The sequence below is a fragment of the Lynx canadensis genome, chromosome B1 (genome assembly GCF_007474595.2).
Source record: "Lynx canadensis isolate LIC74 chromosome B1, mLynCan4.pri.v2, whole genome shotgun sequence".
Classification (NCBI taxonomy): Eukaryota; Metazoa; Chordata; class Mammalia; order Carnivora; family Felidae; genus Lynx; species Lynx canadensis.
Genome location: NC_044306.2, coordinates 31,850,384 through 31,872,020, shown reverse-complemented (window position 1 = coordinate 31,872,020; position 21,637 = coordinate 31,850,384). Strand labels below are relative to the sequence as shown.

Here is a 21,637-nt window from a genome sequence, read left to right as displayed (position 1 = left end):
ACTCTGAACGGGTCACACCACAGCTAGACTTAGGCAAGCAGCCACAGGCAGGGGGTAGATTCCGGGTCATGGGAGCTGGTGAAAGATCTGTCCCGGCATTCCTGAGGGCCAAAAGCCAGGCAGGGCCCATCGTTGAGTATCTTCTGCCCAGAAGATCTGAGGCAACCAGCTCAACTCGCCCAGCTGAGTGCACACACAAGAGAGATAAAGGAGGGAGGGCAAGTGGAAGTGAAGTCATACTTTTCCTCCTCGAAGTGAAGCTGGAAATGTTGGCAAGGGTTGCCTGCAAGGAGGAAAGGGCTGCATCCCTCCCGACTTCCTCCTACACCTGCACTCCTTCTTAGCCTTTCGGGGGGCCCTCGCTCTACATTTCCCCAGCGAGAACTGTGTGGCCCCCCACTTGGTTAAGGGACGTGACTAAAAATCACAGCACTTAGAAAGGGGAGACATCATCACCGACGCCGGCAGGCAGAAGGGAAAGATACACCAAATATTCAACAACTGTATCCACTTCCCGGTCTCGAGATGAGGCCATTCATAGAAAACGTTCTGAGCATATCCCCCAAGGACGGGATGGAAACCACTGGTTGTTGAGGAGAGACCAGGCAGGTAGTGACACTGAGCCGCGGGCTGAGCCTCTTTCTCTATGGATCAGGCATCTAGATTAGAACCAAACAGATCTATATTGTCCCCCTCAAATATACAGATGTTTCCAACTACTCACACGTTGGATGGCATGTTTCCCAGCTGCTTGTCTCGTTGAAAGTGAAAGAATTTCCAGGGACCTCTTCTTAGAGCTGAGCTTCCAGTTCCCGTTTCACAGTTTGTCTGTCCAGTCAGTGACTGGACTTTGAGGAGACACCACTGTCTCTTATGGTAGAATGGGACAGGAACCTACCGTGCCTCCCAGAGCTCTGCTCGGCCACAACTGGCAGATGAACCCTCACAGGTGACCCAGAGGGTCAGGAATCTACGCATAATCATAAAGCTACTAGGCAGATGCCGTCCTGGGGACGGCACAGGTCATCTGAGGTTCTGCTGAGCTCAGAGGCTCTGATCCTTAAGGGGTTAACCAAACCTCTGTCCTGCTCGGTTTTAGCCAATGCCGCTAGTCGTGAATGTTTTCATGTCAAGACATGAAAAAAAGCCTAAAAATAATGTGGGTCGTCAGGATCCATGGTGTTCAGCAGGTTCCAATTTGCTCTTTTGCCATCAGCTGGCTCCCATTCACAGCGAGATGATTAGATTCTCGTGCACTCATCACATTTGTGTAATGTTATGTCATACTCTATTTTCAGACATTGCTCAAAAATGGGTTGGATGGGCGATATTCATTTTTGTTCTTAGACGGTGTATGTCTTTTTTCTTTCTTTCTTTCCTGCCCCACCCCAGATCAGGCACCTGCTATCAATCTGACTGGCATGTAACCAGAACTCTCACAATGGGCTGGTTGCTTCCAATGGATCCTGTCCATTTGTGCCATGGGAATATGTATGCAGTGTAGACGGCAAGACAGGTAAGCAGCAATCACCATACGGTATCTGATGTGGCAACGAGGCACCTTCTGGGAAACGGTGACACGGCCCTGTGGAAACCAAGGGTCTGGGGAGTCCAGACGCTCCCGGAGGGTGTATATGGCTCTATCATAGTTAACTCTGTGACCTCGAAGAGCTGTCCGACTTCTCTGTTTTCCTCCATCTTGCTCTTGGATGGAGTACAAGCTCAGTTGTACAAGCCGTCTGTGACCCATGGTGAAAACACCAAAGCACCTCTTTGTAGGTACATGGTTAAAGATGGGGAATGATGCTGTGCTGTTTGCTCTTACTCTGCTGGCCCTGTGGCCCATCTAATCATGGCGGTACCAAAGTGGTACCTTTGCTTACCTCTGAATCCATTTCCATTGCCACTGGAGCAGGCAGGTGAAGGGGAGCCTTGTGGCCTGATGACAGGGGCAAAGGCACTCTTCTGTTTGACAGCAGGAAAAACTGAAGAGGAAAATGGAAGGATGGAGGACGTGCTAGAAGATCCAACAGTAGGACTTGATGACATGACTGGAAAGCAAAGGCACAATCCTCTTAGGAAGGGACAAACCTAGGCGCGAAGTCCTTTCTTCAGGACATACAACCAACACACATTACTCATTGGTTCCAGGCATTGTCCCAGATTCTGGGGATTCAAAACAAAGTAGAATGCAACAACGCCCCCGCCTTGCCCAGTGGAGGGAACACACAGACAAAATAATGAACAGGTTCACAGTCCTACTGGAGGAACATACACGATACTAAGGAGACTCAGCAGACAGAGTCCTCTTCTGCCAGGGAGTCAGGAAGACAGCAGCAGGAGGTAATACGATGATAGGTCTTTGCTCACGACTAGAAGCTTGACAAGAGAACACTAAGACCAACATCGGCAAAATCATCAAATCTACTCAAGAATGGAAACCTCTTTTTCACCCTAAAAAGAAGTCCTGGCTGGGAGCTCTGTGCTTCCCTGGTAATTCTCAGCGCTCCAGAGGTTTCATCTACAGGGTTAACATCTCTGAGAGTACCATCTCTATGGGCCACTGCCTCATTAAATGTAAACGTTTATTAACATCTAGGAGATTACCTCCCTCTCTCTCTCTCTCTCTCTCTCTCCTTTCAAAGCCCCTGGGAAATGAAGTTGCAAGTTAGGCCCCTCTGATGTAATGTGTAGAAAAAAACACCAATATTAACACTAAAATTACTTAAAGGAAGCCAAAAGCTAAGTGTTGTAATTTCCAAGAAAAATAAAGGCAATTTCCACAATGAAATGCCCTACCTCTTAATGTCAGATACTCCACCAAGTTACATCATACAAGAAGATAATTTTATCTTTTCTGTTCAACTAGCTCAAGTAAGGGGTGATCTCCAGTTCACAAGGGTAAAATTGGCAGATACAGCATCTTGGAGAATAATGTCAAGTTCCAGGGATTCATTTTAGCACCGTCTCCAGAATTCTGAACTGTCATATGAGGTGGTGAAGGAATTACTGAAACCTAATGGTCAAGGCTAGGAGTGCTAACTTTTGCTTCGTATCTTCAGTGGCCCAGCTACCCAACAAAGTAAATTTTGAAAGTGAGGACATGTATGTGACTTATGGTTCAAAGACCAAGTACAGGGTGAATTGAAGGTCAACTGTTCTGATGTCCTCTGTAAGACTCCATTCCCGTTTCTTGTCTCTCCATATTTTCTACCTCCATATGAAGACACACTTTGGGCTATGTTCACACAATTACATATATGAAATCACCATATAGCATCCCTGCAATATGATGTCTTTTATAGCCAAACTACAAACCAAAGACCTCAAAAAAAGAGCTTTATCTAAAAACTGCTCGTCCTTATGTAGTCCTGATTTAAGCGCAGAAAGACGCATCTAAGTACATGTCTGTCTTTCCGCAAGTAATAGGAATCAAGAGAAAAAATTGGAAAGGAGGATGAAGTCTTGGAAGAATCTCACATCATACTTGAAAATTAAACTGAAAAAAAAATTGGGCTAATTCACTATTATTACAGAATAGGACACAGGGCTAACCATTGGGAGTGGATTGTATTCATACTCTCAAGCAAAATCTCCTCTTCTAGCATTGGCTTTCACATCAATAAAATGAAGTCGGGGACCTTTCCCCTTTCGGGAAGGCACACAATTAGAGGCCAAAGAAAAGCTGAGACTCCGGAGGCCCTGATTCTGATCACAGTCCAATCTCCACCACTCCATGTGAACCATGCAGGCACCAAGATGGCACCTTGACTTCTGAGTCTGCCAAAGCACCACCTCTCCTCCTACACCATGATAGAGGAGGGTTTTTATAACATTAGGCACACATATACACCCTTGATTCCATTTATATTCAGCATCTGATTCACTTTTACAAATACCTCTTTTCTAAACAACAGATCTCAAGCTAAAGTAGATTCATTAGGTCAAATGTGGCTGCCTCTCCATGAAAGAGTCGCCTCAAACTTCTCTAAGTAACATGGAACAATTGTTGCAGAGTTGAATAAGCACAGAGTTATAATATGCCCAATTAAAATACCTTTTAGGAAATTTTTGTGAAATGCTAAATACCCAACTTAATTTAAAATTTAATGCAACTATAACAAAAATCCCAAGAGGAATTTTAATTTGTTTATGTCCACAAACCCAATTGTTATGTTTATCTATTAAAAAAACAACAACCCTATAAGAGCCAGAAAGTTCTGTTAATACTTCAAAAGTACTAAGAAAGCATTTATCTTAACAGATATTAAATCTTACGAAAAATCTACATCAATGAAGTCAGTGTTATATGAGTGTAGAAACAGGCAGACAAATCCTTGGAGAAAATAGAGGCCAGAAACAGACCTGGATATATATGAGAACTGAAACTTAATAAAGGCGACATTTCAAATTAATGGGGACATAAATGCATGGGAACAATATACAAGCCCCCCAGAGACAAAATTTAAAGTGCTTCCTCGTGTTAAACACTAAAGTAATGTAAGTGGATTAATGAGTTATTTGCTAAAACAAAATTATAAAGGCGCGAGTAGAAAAATTAGGAAGGTTATATAATCTACATAATCCTTTCAACCTCAAAGCCTAAACAGAACATCACGGAACAGATTTGCCCGATGACGCAAAACTTCCTTAACACACAGAGAAAAGGCAAATGACAAATTAGGAAAAATCTTTATCATAATTATTTAGATATGTTCTTATCCTCAATAGCTAATAGGCTGTTATAAATCAATTAGAAAACAGAAAAACATCCCAATGAGGAAAATGGGCAAAGGATCGGAAAAGCAAGGTCACAAACATGAGTGAGACATGAGTGAAAATGACCAAAAGACTTTCATAGGCCTAAAACATGTTCAAACTGATTAGTAATCGAATGCAAATTAAAACAGTAATGAGAGGTTACTTTCCACTTTACCAAACTGCCAAAGATTAAGGAGAAAGGAACAGGGCAGGGAAACAGATACTCTTCCTTTACTAAGGGGAGGTTTCATCTCTCTGGGGGGACTTTGGCAATGTGTATTTAAAATCAAAGTATTTTAAAATGTGCCCATTTTTTAACCCAGCAATTTAATTTTGAGAAGTTAATCCCAAGGAGATAATCATAAATTTGCAAAAAAAAAAAAAAAAAAAAATCGATCCAAGGGCATTTTTATAATTGTGAAAAATTGGGAAATAATGGAAATGACCAAGCAATGGGGTAAACTATATTAAGTCTATAAAATAGAATGCTACGCAAATATTAAAGCTAATGTTGGAGAAGAATATTTGCTGACATTGAAAGATATGCCTCCTCAGGTGAATAGGACAAATTACATCATAACATATACATCAAACACAATTTAATTTTTTTAATTATTAACTTTTTTTTAATTTTAGAGAGAGGGAGCATGTGAGCAGGGGAGAGGAGCAGAGGGAGAGAGGGAGAGAGAGAGAGAATCTTTTAATTTTGTTTTTTTTTTAATTTTTTTTTCAACGTTTATTTATTTTTGGGACAGAGAGAGACAGAGCATGAACGGGGGTGGGGCAGAGAGAGAGGGAGACACAGAATCGGAAACAGGCTCCAGGCTCTGAGCCATCAGCCCAGAGCCCGACGCGGGGCTCGAACTCACGGACCGCGAGATCGTGACCTGGCTGAAGTCGGACGCTTAACCGACTGCGCCACCCAGGCGCCCCTTAATTTTGTTTTTAACGTTTGTTTATTTTTGATACGGAGACAGAGTGTGAGCCGGGGAAGGGCAGAGAGAGAGGGAGACAGAATCTGAAGCAGGTTCCAGGTTCCAAGCTCTGAGGTGTCAGCACAGAGCCCAACGCCGGGCTTGAATTGACAAACCCTGAGATCATGACCTGAGCAGAAGTCGGATGCTTAACCGACTGAGCCACCCAGGAGCCGAGAGAGAGAGAGAGAGAGAGAGAGAGAGAGAGAGAGAGAGAGGGAGAGAGAGGGAGGGAGAGAGAGAATCTTAAGTAGGCTCCACGCTTAGCCCAGAGCTCAATCCCATGACCCTGGGTTCATGACCTGACAAATCAAGACCCTAACAAATCAAGAGTCAGGCCTTCAACCATCTGAGCAACCCAGGGGCGTCAACCCAATTTTATTTTCTAGGAAGAACACGTACAAAGCAAAAATTTAGAAGGATGCGATACACATCAAAACTTTTAACAATGTTATCTCTGGCCGATGGATTATGAATGTTCTTAAATTTATTCCTTTAACTTCTCCATATTTTCAAAATCTTCTATGATGAACATGCATTAATTTTGATGTAGCAGAAACCAATAAAAGCTGTTAAAAGAAACAAATGGAAAATCTCCTTTTTTTTTTTTTTTTTTGGTTAAAAATTATATAATCCTTAGCACTTTGGTTAACTTTGGCTAAAAATTATATAGCTTTCCTGGCTGTTAATGCTCCTCTTTGATTTAAGGCTTTACTACCTGTAAACAAGGTTGCCTGTTAACCTTTCTGCTACAAAAAAGCAGACACTGATAAATTTTCAAAATCCCGGGAAAAGCTTATTGATTATAGTGAACTTCGCAAGGCAAACATCACTCCTTCTGTCTGTTCTCCATTCTCAGGACCCAGGTCTGCATCATTGACAGATTTTATGGAGCCTAGCTTCCAATCTGTGACTTTGATAATTTTGCCACTTTTCTTTTACTCCCTCTTTCATTGATCCCCTGGCAGAATTCCATTTGTTGTGCGTCAGAGAAGACACTGCAATTTTCAAAATGTATCTATCCATGACTAGAAGGTTATCCTTTAAAAGCTAACGGCGGTTGTCCCTGCACGGAAATAAAGCGTGTCATTTCTCTTTTCCTTTTTACATATACTTGCTTTTCAAATTGTGTATAATGAGAATGTTACTATTGTAACAGGGTTTCTTTTTCCTTCCCGGAGTAAAAGACAATAGAAATATGTCAAAATGTTAACAAGGTTGTTTTTTATGGTGGGAGTACGCTTTCTTTTTGAAACTACTTCCATATGTTCTAAATTTCCTATAATAATCATTTAATACTCTATCATAGAAAATGTCTTGATATCTGTTGTTGAAAACATAAAAATATTGAGCCCCAGGGCCCAGGCTAAAACTATGTAAATGAAGTAGGAGTCCCTGAGCACGGGTTGGATTTCTGCCCATATAGATTCTGCCCCAATCTTTGGAATTGCTCGATGGCTACCCTGCTTTGGAAGAAGTGGTCCCACAAGTGTCACAAGCCTGTTGAGTAGACCATCTTTGGGGACACCAGCGGGCGCCATTTTAGGAAAGCTGATCACATCCACTTGCAACTGAGAATTTCTCTGGACAACTCTCTCTCTATGGATAGAGGCCAAAGTAAAGGCAAGTCCGTCTGGCCCCCAAATCTCTGTGAACATGGGGAGTTAAGGAAAAACCACTTTTCTTCTTACAAGGATTGATTGGCCTGCATAGGCCCAGCTGGAACTCACCGGGCACATATCCTCCTTTGCATCGAGCCATTGCATTTGTTGGCGCTAAGGGGTCTGTCGGCATTTCATTATAACCCCCTATTGTCAGGGGTTTAGAATTCAGCCATAAAAAGCTGCACTGAGCTGGAACTTGGCACACATGCTACCGCCAGGAAGTGAAGTTTGTATGTGAAATTGAAAAAACATCTGTCCGGCCATTTTTGAAGCAGTGTGAGAGCGAAAGCAGTGAAGACGCAGGTTTTTGATACTCTGCGATGGACATCATGCAAATCAACTTGACCGAGAGGCTTGGCTTTTTATTTATTTATTTTCTTAACGTCTCTGGCAAGTGATTGCTCCAGGGCAGGGCCCGGCTGCATCAGCATCGCTTAAAAAAGAAAACGAAAAATCATAGACTGGTGTTTTCAGACACAAGCAACTGAATTGACAAAATGGTTTCCCCTGGGCTGTTTTTTATATTTCCCAGAGAAGTTAAGACTTAGCTGGCTAGAAATACAGGTCAGATGCTATTGTAATGAACTCCATGGGGTATTCAGTATTTTTGCAGTAGGGGATTTTATTGTAATGAATGCACTGCTTGGAATCCATTCTCGGTTTGCAACTGCTTCAGACCCTCCTTCAGAAAATAACGGTGCGAGAGATCACACAGACCCAGGAGGAGCAAGGAGAAGGTTCTCTGTCGTGTGTCCCTACTCCCGTTGGGCAGGGTGCCTCTTTCTGGTCTGTATAAGCCATCTTGTTTTAATGGGTGATTTGAAGAATTGGGTGTTATCATTTTTCTTGTGGCAGTGGGATCGAATGATCAAGAAAGGATAGTGGAAGGAAGTTGTCACTGCTGCAGTGGGAAAGGAAGCTCCCGACCAAATGAATTAGCTAATAAGAAACAAGCAATTACCCAGTGGGCATATTCATTTAGCTGTTCCTCTTTTCTCTCTCTGTCACTCTCTATCTCTATCCCTATCTTTCTCTGTCCCTCTCTGTGTCTCTGTCTCTTTCTGTCCCTCTCTCAATATATATATATATATATATATATATATATCTCCCTGCCTCTATCTCTCTCTCTCATCCCTACTCATCCACCCCTGTCTTTCTTTTGGTCTCTCTCCCTCATCACCACACTACATACTATATTATTATATTGACCATTTTTGAGCTACAAAAATGACAATTAATATGGTTCAGCTTTATACATGGATTTTTATTGATAAATGTATGTTGAACATATGAACCTATTTGGGGGAAAAAAGTAATTTCATGCTGTTTGGTCTAATAATGTATTATAAATACAAAAAGTATTTCCTACAGTATTGAATAATTTTAGAACATGGTATTCTGAACCTGGTGACATATTTCTAGTCCTATTTTTATGATTTATTGGCTACAAATCCTTGAGTAAGTCATTTAATATCCCTTGATAACTTAAAGGGAAAATGATAATAATAATTACAATCATAGCCATGTCATAAATTGTTGTGGGGATCCCACTGGGGTCTATATGTGAACATGCTTTTTAGACTGTAAAGTGGAATGCAGTTGTGAATTACTCTTGTTGTCACCATTATTATGTGACATTCTTTACACAATGGCTCTCTTGCCTTTGTATCGCTTGTAGGGGCTATTGGAGATGTGGTCCCTTCTACACAGTGATGCATGGGAGATATCTCTCCAAGATCTCAGCAACAGAAAAATCAGGTTTCTTCAGAGCTCCCCGCCGCCCCACACCAAGAAATGTGTGGACACAAAATCTTATGACAAGTAACGTTTCTCTCTTTGCTTTCCCATCTTGTAAGCCTCCGAACCAAGTTTATGGCTCTCTTGAATAGACTGAATAGCATCCAGGTTAGTCCTTGGGTTCGTCTAATTTTCCTATCCATATTTTTTAATTTTATCTCAGTTTCTTATAGTTATTATTTTATACTTTCAAAGCACTCATCTCACTATTAATATCCCCCCGAAATATTTTTGGAAGACGATAAGGTAAAAACAAGTAAAGAACTAAACAAATCAAGAAAGCAATAGTTTGTTTATCTAGACCGCCATGATCTATCCATATTTTTTAATTTTATCTCAGTTTCTGGAGGTCATTATTTTATACTTTCAAAGCATTCATCTCACTATTAATATGCCCCCAAATATTTTTGGAAGAAGATAAGGTAAAAACAAGTAAAGAACTAAACAAATCAAGAAAGCGATAGTTTATCTAGACCGCCATGATCTAATTGATCCAGGCCATTGGACATGACAGACACAGAACTCATGTCTTTACAGCAGTACGATTTTAGTTGTAGTAGAAGAACCAACCTCTAGTCTCTCTGCTACTTGGTTACTAACGTCCTTATCACACTGAGTAGACTGTTGAAGGTAATGAATTGAACAGATAACACAGAAATAACTCATGGGTGTGTGTCCACAGAGAACCACAAGGCTGTGAAAGGGAGCCTCCAGATCCTTGGCATGTCACAGCCTGAGCTGTGTGCTGCCCTTGACTTGCCCTTGTCCCTGGCCTGAGGGAACCATTCTGGTGAACAGAGGGCCTGCTGTAGAGCCTTGCAATTGGAGCCAGAATTTCAAGAACATTCCACTTGCTCACACAGACTCTCCATGACGGCTTCTCCCCTGGCCTGAAGTATCCCCCAGGTAGGTCTGAAGAACACATATTCTCTCAGGTTTCTTAGCCCGCGAAGCAACCCAAAAGAGTTTTCACAACCCCTAGGACATCTAGCTAGCCCATAACAGGATTAAGAGGTCCGTCTCACAACACTCTCTCATGAGCAGCTAAATTCCATCTCTCGGAAGGTACGTAAGGAGGAGAGGACCATGTAACAAAGCAACGTGGGAGCATGGTGTGATACACAAATCAACCAAACCACAAATTCTGTGTTCAAATGATGGCCCGGCTCTATCCTCGCTGTGTGATCTCGGATAAGTCAACTGCTGTGCGCCTGAACCTCCTCACCCACAACAAGGAGGAAGTTCTTATAAGGATTAAATAAAACATTACATCCCAAAGTGCCTAATTGAGAGTGTGTATAATGGTAGCTGAAATGGAATCTCAATTCCCCTCTCCTGTCCATATGAGCCGCATTGCCCTTTCTTTGCAAAAAGCAAGTATCTTCCCTCTTTGTCTTTCCTTCAGAAGGCTTTGAGCAACCAAGTGCACCAAAGTCCAACCAACGGCGAAGAGCAGAGGGCAGGAAGGACATTTCCTCGGGAAACTGGGTTCCTCCTCCACGAGTCAGTCAGATGTAGGGATGCAACTCTCCCTCAAAAGGGTGAACAGTAAAGCCCAGGGACAGAGAGACAGGGAGAGCCGGACAGAGGGAAGGGGCACTTACTTCCATACGGGGAGCCTGTGGGGGAGCCGTTTAGAAATCCTGGTGACCCGGGGACGCCCAGGTTGGCCATGGGGACGTTGCTGTAGCCGTTCATGCTGTTACTGGAGGTGCTGTAGTTAGACTGCTGGGGGGTGGAGCTGGAAGAGTAGCCCCGCGGAGAGATGCTGCTTGTGTTGCGGATGTACCCTGGACAACAAGGAGAAAGCCCAGGTAAAGGAACCGGCACACGCAGCCAGCACAGGCCAAACATGGCGGCGTGGGCCCACGTGGCCCCCAGATGGCAGAAACCCCCCCGGAGCCACCCTTGGGCAGGGTGGAATGTCTGCACTTTGTCTTCAGCCTTCTATCCTCCTCTCCCTTCCCCATCCTACAACCAGGCCATGTCCCTGACAGCCCCTCCTTCCTCTTGGTCCCCATTTGCAGTCAACACCTCCGGCTCAGACCGAGGAGTAGTGACTAGCGGTTGGGTGCAGTGACAGCTCCCAAATCATCCTTCACGTCAAGTCCTGTGAGATCTCCAGGGTGTCACTGAGGAAGGCATTCTGGGGTCAAGTTGTATACCGTAGCTATCCCTTGTCTTTTCGCGTATGTGGGGCCTAGAGAATAAGCAAACCAGTTCACATCCGCTAACCTAGTGTTTCCCAAATTTAACACACCACAGTATCTTTCCCGGGAGCGGTGGGCAAAAGGGATCCTGATAACCTCCCAAGGGCCACCAGGACTCTGCAGATCATAGCTTTGGGAACGTGAGTTCAAGGTTGTTACCATGCCCTGGGTGGGAGTGGGGAACATCTTCATTTAAAAATTGCTGTTAAATTCATCTAAATGTGCCATTCTTTGGCCAAAGACTTGGAAGCATCCGCCATCGAGTGCAGGGAGATCAGGTCTGTGGGAGGGATGGGAAGGGATGGCAGGGTTCTCATACTTCTGAAACCCCAGCACGGAGACATCACCTAACCTATCCTGAAATAATCCATTTTGGATAACAGTCTCTAAAGCTATGTAAAAAATGACCCAAGTCAGAGAAGGAGGAGGAGGAGGAGAAGGAGGAGAAGAAAAAGAAGAAGAAGAAGAAGAAGAAGAAGAAGAAGAAGAAGAAGAAGAAGAAGAAGGAGAAGAAGGAGAAGAAGAAGAAGAAGGCTATAATATGTCCACACCCATCCTTCTATAAGAAAAACGCAGCCTGGGCATGAAAATGAGGCATTGCCTTCCGATGGATGAATGAAATTGGAAACAAAGCTATCCCAAAGTTAGGGACATGATTAGGAAATTTATTCCTTTTAAAACATGATTTGTGATAAACTTAGCACCTTAATAAAATCGACCTCGGTGACAAAAATCTTTACACGATATACTTCAGGTGTAGAAAGCACTGTTAACTAGAAAATGTGCTGCTATGTATTTGTATATGAGATAATACACACATAGAAGTCACCAAATAAAGCCAAGCCACTCACCCTTGGCTCCTAGGAAGAGAGGTTGGGCATAATAAATAAACGATAATGGCAATGACTCAGCCTCCTTTCACTATTCAAGCTGATGATCCCAAGAGCAGAAGTGCACATTTGAGTCAAAGAGTACCTGTAAGTCTAGTTTCAGGAAGCCAAAACCATTCTAAATAAGTAACAGTCCCTCCTAACCTTAAATATCTTCAGTTAAGGGGATTCGACCCGGGACCTAAAAAGCCCCAAATCTAACAAAACATCACCTATCATGTTGAGATAATCCAATATGTGATCGGGAAGGGGGGGACACGTTTTCTGATGGTACATGAATCAAGCTTCACCTCCCTCCACTCACGCAGAACCAACGTTTTAAATGGAGAAGGTGCTTGAAGCCTGCCTCCGGGAAAGGCTGTACCTTGATTATTTCCCTGTGTTGACTCTGAGATGCTGACGCCAAGCTGGCTGCCGTACGAATTGATGCCCATCATGCCACCGTGAGCCGGAGAGCTGGAGAGAGCTGGGATCTGGCTGGGATTCCTGGGGACGCTGTACAGGGCTTCCGCGATGTCTGCGGCCCGCTTCAAAATGATGTCCTACAGAATGGCAGGTTGAGGTGAGCGTTTTTATTCAGCGCAAAGACTCAAGCTCAACCGAGTGTAAGAGGTCAACGTCTAACCTGGTTATTGTGTGGTGTGCCATAGAGGGCCTCCACCAGATCCGCAGCTCTTTTCAACAGCATTTCCTAGGAAAAGGGAAGAAAGGGTAAGGGATGAGCAAAGGTAACCCCCCCCCCCAGTGGCAACCACAAAGGAAAATTATGCATAAAAATCAAAAGTCCAGACATCCTCCCTGAAATATAAATAACTGGCTAAGGGGTCCTGTATAATTGGTGTGACAGGCAGAATTATACCTGTACGTATAAATCCCTCTATAAATATGTATCTACACGGAATCCATCTAGATAAAACGGTTCCATACATGATTGCACTACCAAAACCAAAACGCGACCAGATTCAAGGTGGAGCTGGTTAAAATTAATAAGGTCTGGGAAGTGCCATTAAAAACTTTCAGACCATTCCATTTATAAGATCTGGTACTCTAATTAACCAGAAATTCTTCAAATGATTGACTGGCCTGAGTTTAGCTGCTTGCCAAGGAGTTGTTCGTAATACTGAAATGATCTTGGCAGGGCCTTCTGCAAAATTTTATTCTAATAAAGATGAATTCTTTCAATAATATTTCCCCCTGTTCACTTTAACCAGAGAGAATTAGTAATCAGTAATCCCTTTCGTCTCATTTTGTCTTTTCCACCTCCTGCTTTGAACAGCCTCTTAAATTGCTATTAACCTACTTTCCAGATATCATCTAATTTAATGGTGGGGCTGGGGATTTTTCCAAGAGGAGAAATAAAGGTGTGATGGAGAAGCGAATGTGGTACTTGAATTTTACTCACAGTACAGAGAAGAGAACACAGCATATTGTAACGTGTGTACTCAAAACGCGAGTAGAGACGTTAAAGTTTAATAATGTCTCCTTAATTGAATGTCTAATAAATTAATGTGCTTTTCAATACGGAAAGCTAAAATAATGGGCCAAGTTCATGACATAATTGTCCACAAGCAAGTTCACTTAAAAGTGATTCATTTCACAGAAATTTTACATGGAGGCATTTTTCACTTCACAAAATACCCACATACGGGGTAGTGCCTCTATGAATACCTGATTGTGGGTTAATGTGCCCTTGCAACTATGGGCACATAAAATTAGACTGAAACACAAAAAAGGGAGGACTTACATTTTTAAGCAATTGTACAATTATTTATTTTCATAAAGTTGGCAATGTTTTATAAGCTGGATACTTGTAGTGTATCTGTTTTTGAGGACAAAATTTTCAGATTTCATATTCCCTCAGGTATTAATTTTCTGGATTCATCTAAGTTTGCTGAAATCCTATAATAAGGTTTTCACCTGTCAACTTCCAAAGCATTTTTTTTTTACCTTAGCTAATCTCTCTGGGTCCCCAGGATGCCTTGGAATGACTTTCTGCAGTCTTTGGAAACCGTAGTCTATGGTGGGTTCATTTAATGCTGAAAAATAAAAGTCCTCTTTTTGAGTATGTTTCATGGTCATAAAGCAGAACTTCTCAGTAAGTCTTCCACCCGCAAAGAGAAAGGTTCTGGTATTATCTGAGAATCGATACATAATGGATACAATTCGTTACGGAATTTTTTGCTGTCGACATTGGTTAATTCACATTTGCAAGTTTGGAATTCACAGTAGTTTAGTGTCTTTGCATTCAAACGATATTTCAGAATTTCGGGATTATTACATTTACTTACCATTCTGCCTTAAGTGTATACAACTTATCATTCTCCGCTCACTCTCAAATAACCAGAAATATTACACAATCGACCATCTCCCAATTTTCTACAAAGACAATGAACTACCCTTACATGCTTTTTCTCTTCCCCCCTCTTCTGTTTCCCAAGTATACCTTTATCATCTATTAATTCTCCTAATTATCAGTTTTTCTTATTCTCCTAAATATTTCCATTCATACATATACAAACCTTCTGTGAATTTATTCTCTCAAAGCCCTGTTCTTATGCAATACACTTTCAGAATTTCCCATTACATTTTGCTACACGTACATTCGTATACTGTCAGGCTCCACCATATGCTGAAAGTTCCAGAGAATCAGGACACATGCTTTGCTTTGCCACTGTGTTCTCATTGTTGAAGACAGTGCCCGGCACATAGTAGGCACTTGGCATCAGCAATTTGTAAAATGAGTGAGGGACAGAGTGAATGAATGACACATCTCCCCATTTCTACCATGCTAAAGAATTTTTGGAGTGGATTCCCTTATCCTTTCTCCTTCTTCCTGTCTTCTTTGAGTTCTTATAAGTCTGTTGTTTAAATTTTGTAGTTTCAAAATTAATGCATGATCAAAGTAAAGAAAAAAGATGCAAAGAATAAAAAAATAATCACCTGCACTCCCATTAGGCAGCAGTAAACACAGGAGGGTGTACTTCCTTTTTTAATCTTCCTTTTTGCACATATGTTTTATGAATATTTGTTGCTATTATTCTAAATATCAAAGCAACACCTTTGGTTCAAAAGAATTATTCAAAAAATTTAAATGCGGAAATAAAAATACAATCATCCATAATCTCACCATTTTAGAGATGAGCTGGGTTAGCATTTTTGCTCATATCCCTACAGATCTAAACACGCACGCATACTTAAAATTATTCACACTGTTACATAACCTACTTTTTATCAATTTAGCAACATATCAAACTTTTCCCCAGCTTATTCAATATTCTTTTATAACATTATTTAAAATTCCTGCATATTTTTCCATGTCATGGCCTATAATTTATTTAAATGGCTTCCTAACGTTTGCCATTTAACGTGATCCTTAATTTCTCACTATTATAAAAATCAGAGCCATAATTATCCGCTGTGTATAGTTTTAATGATTTCAATTGGAAAATTCCAAGAATTAGAATTACTGGACCAAAACTATGATTTACGTTTAAGGCCTTCCACACATCCTGCCGAACTCCTCTCAGAAGACTGTACAAATTTGTATTCCCTCCAGCGGTGCATGTGGTCACTTTAACGTCTATTTCGTTATTCATCAGTGAAACTGAAGAGCTTTTTCTTATACTTGCTGATCATTTTAATTTTTTTCTTTTATGGACTGCTTATTGATTCTTTCCATAGTCCTTTCAATTGGGGATTAGTCTTTTTCTTTTTTTTTACTTGTAAAAACACTTTATGTATAAATATTTTTAACACTCTGAATGTCCCCATGCTATAATATCATATCCCAGTTTGTCCTCAGGTATTATATGTAAAAAGATCATCCCAATTCCATGATAAGTACGTGCGCGCACACACACACACACACACACACACATGCAATACGTGTGGTATTTGCATATACATATACAAACATATATGAATTCTCTTTCTTCTTCTTTTTTCCCAGGTCCACCCATAAAATGTGTACTGCTCATCATCTAGGTAATACGTTTTTTATTTTTTGGTCTGTATTTCACTTTTTATCATTTTTCTTGTCAATACGATTACTCCCTCATCACATTTTCTAGGAGTTTTACTAGTGCCTAGAAACACTTTTGGTTTTTATGTGTCTGTGCAGGCAGCGTGCAGGGAGTGGGTGGTCGTATATGGCCTAGTCATTAAGAGATTCCGCTTTAGAGTCAAATGGATCTTGGGTTTGAATTTTAGCTCCACCATTAATTTCTCTAAGCCTCTGTTTAAAATCCATCTCATGGGTTTGCTGTCAAAATTAAAGAAAACCATTTATATAATGTCCCAGCTCAGTTCTTGGCCCAGAGAAGTTCTTAACCAAGGGCGGCTATCTGTTATTTTGTAACCAAACCCCTGACAGATGTCATTAATGTTTTCTGTTCATTCTTAGGACCATCCATTCATGGCATCAACATATGAGGATCATTTTGTCTGTATATTAATTCCAACTAGTTCTCTTAATCTCATTCTCATGTTAGCTAAAATGTCCCAAATGGTCTAAAAATGAGGGTGATAGTGGAAATTCTTGCTTGTTTTTCTCCAAATGGGAATGACATTGACATTTCACCGTCAAATTATTTATTATGCTTCAATAAGGGTTTTTTTATCAGGACTTTTTAGAATTTGAGGAAATTATAATCATGAATTTGCTCATTTGACAAGTATACATTATATTTGATAAGAGATTTCCCAATTTGTCACAATTAAGTGTTTAGTCACGGATATGGTATATTTCTGAATACAGTTTGTTAATATTTTCCTAAGATTCCTGCTGTGAGGATTAAATCATTTAACTATTGAGAATAGTGCCTAGCACATACTAATCATTCAACAAGTATTAGTTACTATTACTGTTGCTGGGGGTTTATGTGTCCATATTAATAATTGGGATTGTGTGCTTGGTATTGTCCAGCTTCTGGTTGATTTGTGTTTTATACGAGCTTTGAAAAATAAATTGAGAAGCTCTGTATTTCATCCTATGCTTTGTAAAATTTATACGGCATGGATATTCTCTCTTGACTAAAAGTCTGGAAGAACCCTGTGAGATTTCTCTCATTAAAGTCACCAATAACATTTTAACCAAACCAAGAGGAACTTTGCCATTCTTCTTTTTTTTCTATATATTCTTTGAGAGAGAGAGAGACAGAGAGAGCACGTAGGGAGAGAGGCAAAGGGAAAGGGAGAGAGAGAGAATCCCAAGCAGTCTCCACACCCAGCGCTGACTGGGTGAGTTCTCCACATGGGATTCTATCCCACAATCCTGGGATCATGACCTGAGCCAAAATCAAGAGTTGGGCACTCAACTGACTGAGCCACCCAGACACCCTGGAACTTTTCCACTCATATGATAAAGACAAGTTAGCATTTGACACTGGAAATACTCTCCCCTTGGAAATTCTTCCACCCATCGCCTTTCCTGAAAGTGCACTGCCTGTTTCACTCTACCTCCTTAGTCACACCATCTCAGGCCACTTTGAGGACTGCTCTTCCTCCATCTTGTAAATGCTATTGCTCCCCATGACTGTTGCCAAGCCAGTCTTCTGTTTGGCTATACATTCTCCCTCAACCACCTCATCAGTGACCCCATGATTTCCATGTCAAGCTACATGCCGACTGTCACAAACCTTTGTCTCTAGTCAAGAGAGCTTGCCTAAGATTCTGCCTTATCACTCCAAGTATTGGCTGGAAGTTTCCACAGGATAGCCGATAGACTCCTCCCACTTAAGATACCCCAAGCCGATGTGGCTTTCTGTGAATTGTCATGTCCATTAGGTTGCCAATCAGAAACCTTAGATTCATTCTTTATTTCTCAATATCATTTGTATTCTTCTAGACAATTCATGCATTTCATCACGATTTTAAATGTTTTAGCACAGATTCTACACAGTATATTTAGAATTTCTAAACATGGGGCTTAGTCCCACACCGTGAGATCATGACCATGAGATCATGACCTGAGCCAAAATCAAGAGTCAGCATTTAACCGACTTGATCCACCCAGGTGCCCCATGAATAGTCATATTTCTAATTCTGTCTTCCTTTTGTTCCAAAGAAAATATCTGAGATGCTTGGCTGTTAGTTAATTATTTATTCCAGCTAATTGCATTGGATTCTAAAAGGTGGCCTGCAGAATATCTGTCTTTTGGAATTTAAGTTTTTTCTGAATTCATACGTATTAGTTTTGACTGTGTTCTATGGGTAATGCTTCAAGTATATTATTTAATATATCTTTTTGATCATATTATTTAACATATTTTATATATAATTGCTACTATAAATTTGTCCTTCCACATTCTCCATGTATTTCTGATAGTTTTTTAATGGCTATATTTCTCTCTAGTAATGAGAAAGATACACATCCTATTTTAACTTAAAACAGTGCTTTTAGGGGCACCTGGGTGGCTCAGTCGGTTAAGCGTCCAACTTCAGCTCAGGTCACAATCTTGCGGTTCGTGAGTCCGAGCCCTGCGTCGGGCTCTGTGCTGACAGCTCAGAGCCTGGAGCCTGTTTTGGGTTCTGCGTCTCCCTCTCTCTCTCTCAAAAATAAATAAATATTTTTAAAAAATTTTTAAAAACAGTGCTTTTAGGTTTCTCTGAAAATCTTTTTTTCTAACTATTTGAGTCCGGTAAGCCCCTCCACACGGAAGGAATTTGGTCCACCCTTAATTTCTCTACCTCATACTTTCTACTTTTACATTTTGATTGTTCGGTTGTCATCTTCAGCTAACATTACTATCGTTAGACTTTCTATGATCCGTCTCTTTTAGACTAATTTTCACATTGACATTAGGCTTTGTCATTACATTGACAATAACTGAAATACTCTAACTGCTTTCTCTCTTGTGATACCATAACTTTTCCATTCTTACGTTTTTCACTGGTTCAATTCCCCAGCAGTCAGGTTACATCAGTAAGAAGAGCTGAATTCTATCCAAGCCCCTGCAATGAGACAATATCTTTTTGTCTCCCTCACATGTAAATGACAACTTCTCTGGATGTAGCGCTGCTAGGTACCCTGGTCTCCATTCAAGATCAAGTTTCTGCTTGTGTGGCTTGTTCTTACCCTTTGGGTAGGGGGTCAGAGGAGGCCTGGAGGGGAATGACGGGTGCAGCTTTCTACACATCCTCCAACATAACCCTGTTTGCACACACCAGCACACAATTTCTGGCATATTGATGACACCAAACTGGCTTCAAACACGAAGACTAGATTTCCCTTATTTTTGTTGTTGTTGTTGTTGTTGTTGTTGTCGTTTTCTTTTTTTTTTTTTTTTTTTTTTTTTTTTTTTCAACGTTTATTTATTTTTGGGACAGAGAGAGACAGAGCATGAACGGGGGAGGGGCAGAGAGAGAGGGAGACACAGCATGGGAAACAGGCTCCAGGCTCTGAGCCATCAGCCCAGAGCCCGACGCGGGGCTCGAACTCACGGACCGCGAGATCGTGACCTGGCTGAAGTCGGACGCTTAACCGACTGCGCCACCTAGGCGCCCCTGTTGTTGTCGTTTTCTTGAAAATATCCTCTGATATTTTCTGGGGCTGAGGGCAGATTAAACACTTGGACTCAAATTACCATTTTATCCAGAACCACATGTGAGAAAACCTGTGTGTATAATTAGAATCCTTCCATAAACCTTTTTTTTTTCCCACTTAGCATTAAAACATCAGCAGTTTCTGAATCCTTTTTCTTTAATAACAGTATTTTTAGTGGCTATAATATTCAATAATGAAAATCGTTATTGCTGCCGTTTGAATTAACCAAAGGCTTGCTGTATTACAGGCCTTTTACATACGTTAGCTCGTTTAATCCCCATTACAACCCCACAATATGGGTTTTATCCCCATTTCGAATGTGGTTCCAGGCAGTAAAGGTGGAATTTGTGTCCTGTCTTCTCTAACTCCTAGGCCTGTGCCCTGAACCTTAGAGATGTTGTCTCAAGCCTTATCCAGATTCGCCGATGGCCGCCTGGGTCAAAGGCTACCCCTCTGCACTGAGCTACTGGGCTGAGCTGGTAAAGAGCAGAGAGTGTTGGCAAGTGGCCATGCCACCTTCTGCTTCCACCCACTCTTTGCACCCGCCCTTCTGCCTTCCCACGCTTCCTCTCTAGCTTCTGGCAAAGGGCTGCAGATCTCCAAAGCGAAGCCTCGCCAGGTTGCCTGACTTCGCAGTCCCTGAGTGTGGGAGAAGGCCCCATTTGGTATCAATCAGCAAACACAAACAGCTGCCCAGGGCTGCAGGGAGAACAGACCTAGTGACAAAATGCTCTAAATCAATCATTGCCTTGTCTGTTTTCAAACAGGCACCATTTCGTTACCTGACGTACTGATTTTCTTATGTGGAGAAAATGGAAGTTATAGAAATTAGTATGCTCACAATGTGTTTACTAGAAAGTAAGGGAAGATCCCCTAAGGTAGAAAATCTAGCCCCTCCGAGGGGCTAGACACAGTCTCCACTACTGTCCTTGTCCTTTCTAGCCATTTGCATGGCTACTCCCCCCCCCCCACCGACAGGTTCTCACTCCCCCTCACTACAGCTCCAGGGGTCCCCCCATGATCACCACTAATCCCCGTATCCCTTGTGCTTCCTGCCACTTGCAGAGGAATTCTCTACGGCTGGGCTTTAATCAGTACACAGAAGTGGGATGTAGATGGAAGTTTCTCTTGCACAGAATTGATCGCACATTTGTACCCACTGTTCTTCCCGTTGGATGGGAAACCACCAGGTCCCAAGGGTAATGTCTGCTTTATCTTGCCTGCCCTCCTCTCCTCACTCCCCACCCAAATCAGAAATAGCAGACTATCTTGGCCACACCGGGTTAGCGATGCATGTTTTAAACTGAGAAGTTGATCAGGCATCCTCATCTATTTCTGATGTTGAGTGTTTTTTGGCAGGCCCCTGCCAGACTTCACAGCAAACTGTGGGAGGGGTCCTGTGTGTATCCCAGATGAGAAGACAATGGTAAAATACACTGTCGCCTATACGGACAGGAAAAAAAAAATCACACGCATGCACACACGCGCGCATGCACACACACGACTTCGTTTAATCAAGGGCACGTCTGAAGCACAAATCATGGGCGGTGCTTAGTCAACGCCAAGCCAAAAGAAGAAAAGTCGGTCAATGCCTCCAGTTTTCGGCCGTCAGAACATCCAGGTTGAACTGGACAACCTTTACTTTGGTCCCAAACTGACTTCCCAACTGACCAGCTGGTTTTGCATCCTGTCGGTTCAGCCTCACGTTGAATCCCGGCTTCCCTCCTCCCCATCTCCCTGGGTGTTCTCTGACATTTCAGGCCTCGGCTCGAGCCAAGCAAACCTCAATTAGCTAATG

At 41.8% G+C, this 21,637-nt stretch overlaps 1 protein-coding gene across 1 annotated transcript in view; it reads right to left on the bottom strand.

Annotated features, from left to right (window-relative positions):
• EBF2 (EBF transcription factor 2) overlaps positions 1 to 21,637 on the bottom strand; it is a 64,579-nt gene that overhangs the window by 3,406 nt on the left and 39,536 nt on the right. The window contains exons 8-12 of the mRNA XM_030314455.2: positions 14,244 to 14,332; positions 12,922 to 12,987; positions 12,661 to 12,838; positions 10,801 to 10,986; positions 1,884 to 2,051 (exon numbers count right to left, since the gene is read on the bottom strand). Coding sequence (XP_030170315.1) covers positions 1,884 to 2,051; positions 10,801 to 10,986; positions 12,661 to 12,838; positions 12,922 to 12,987; positions 14,244 to 14,332 — 687 coding nt within the window. The remainder of the gene's footprint in view (positions 1 to 1,883; positions 2,052 to 10,800; positions 10,987 to 12,660; positions 12,839 to 12,921; positions 12,988 to 14,243; positions 14,333 to 21,637) is intronic.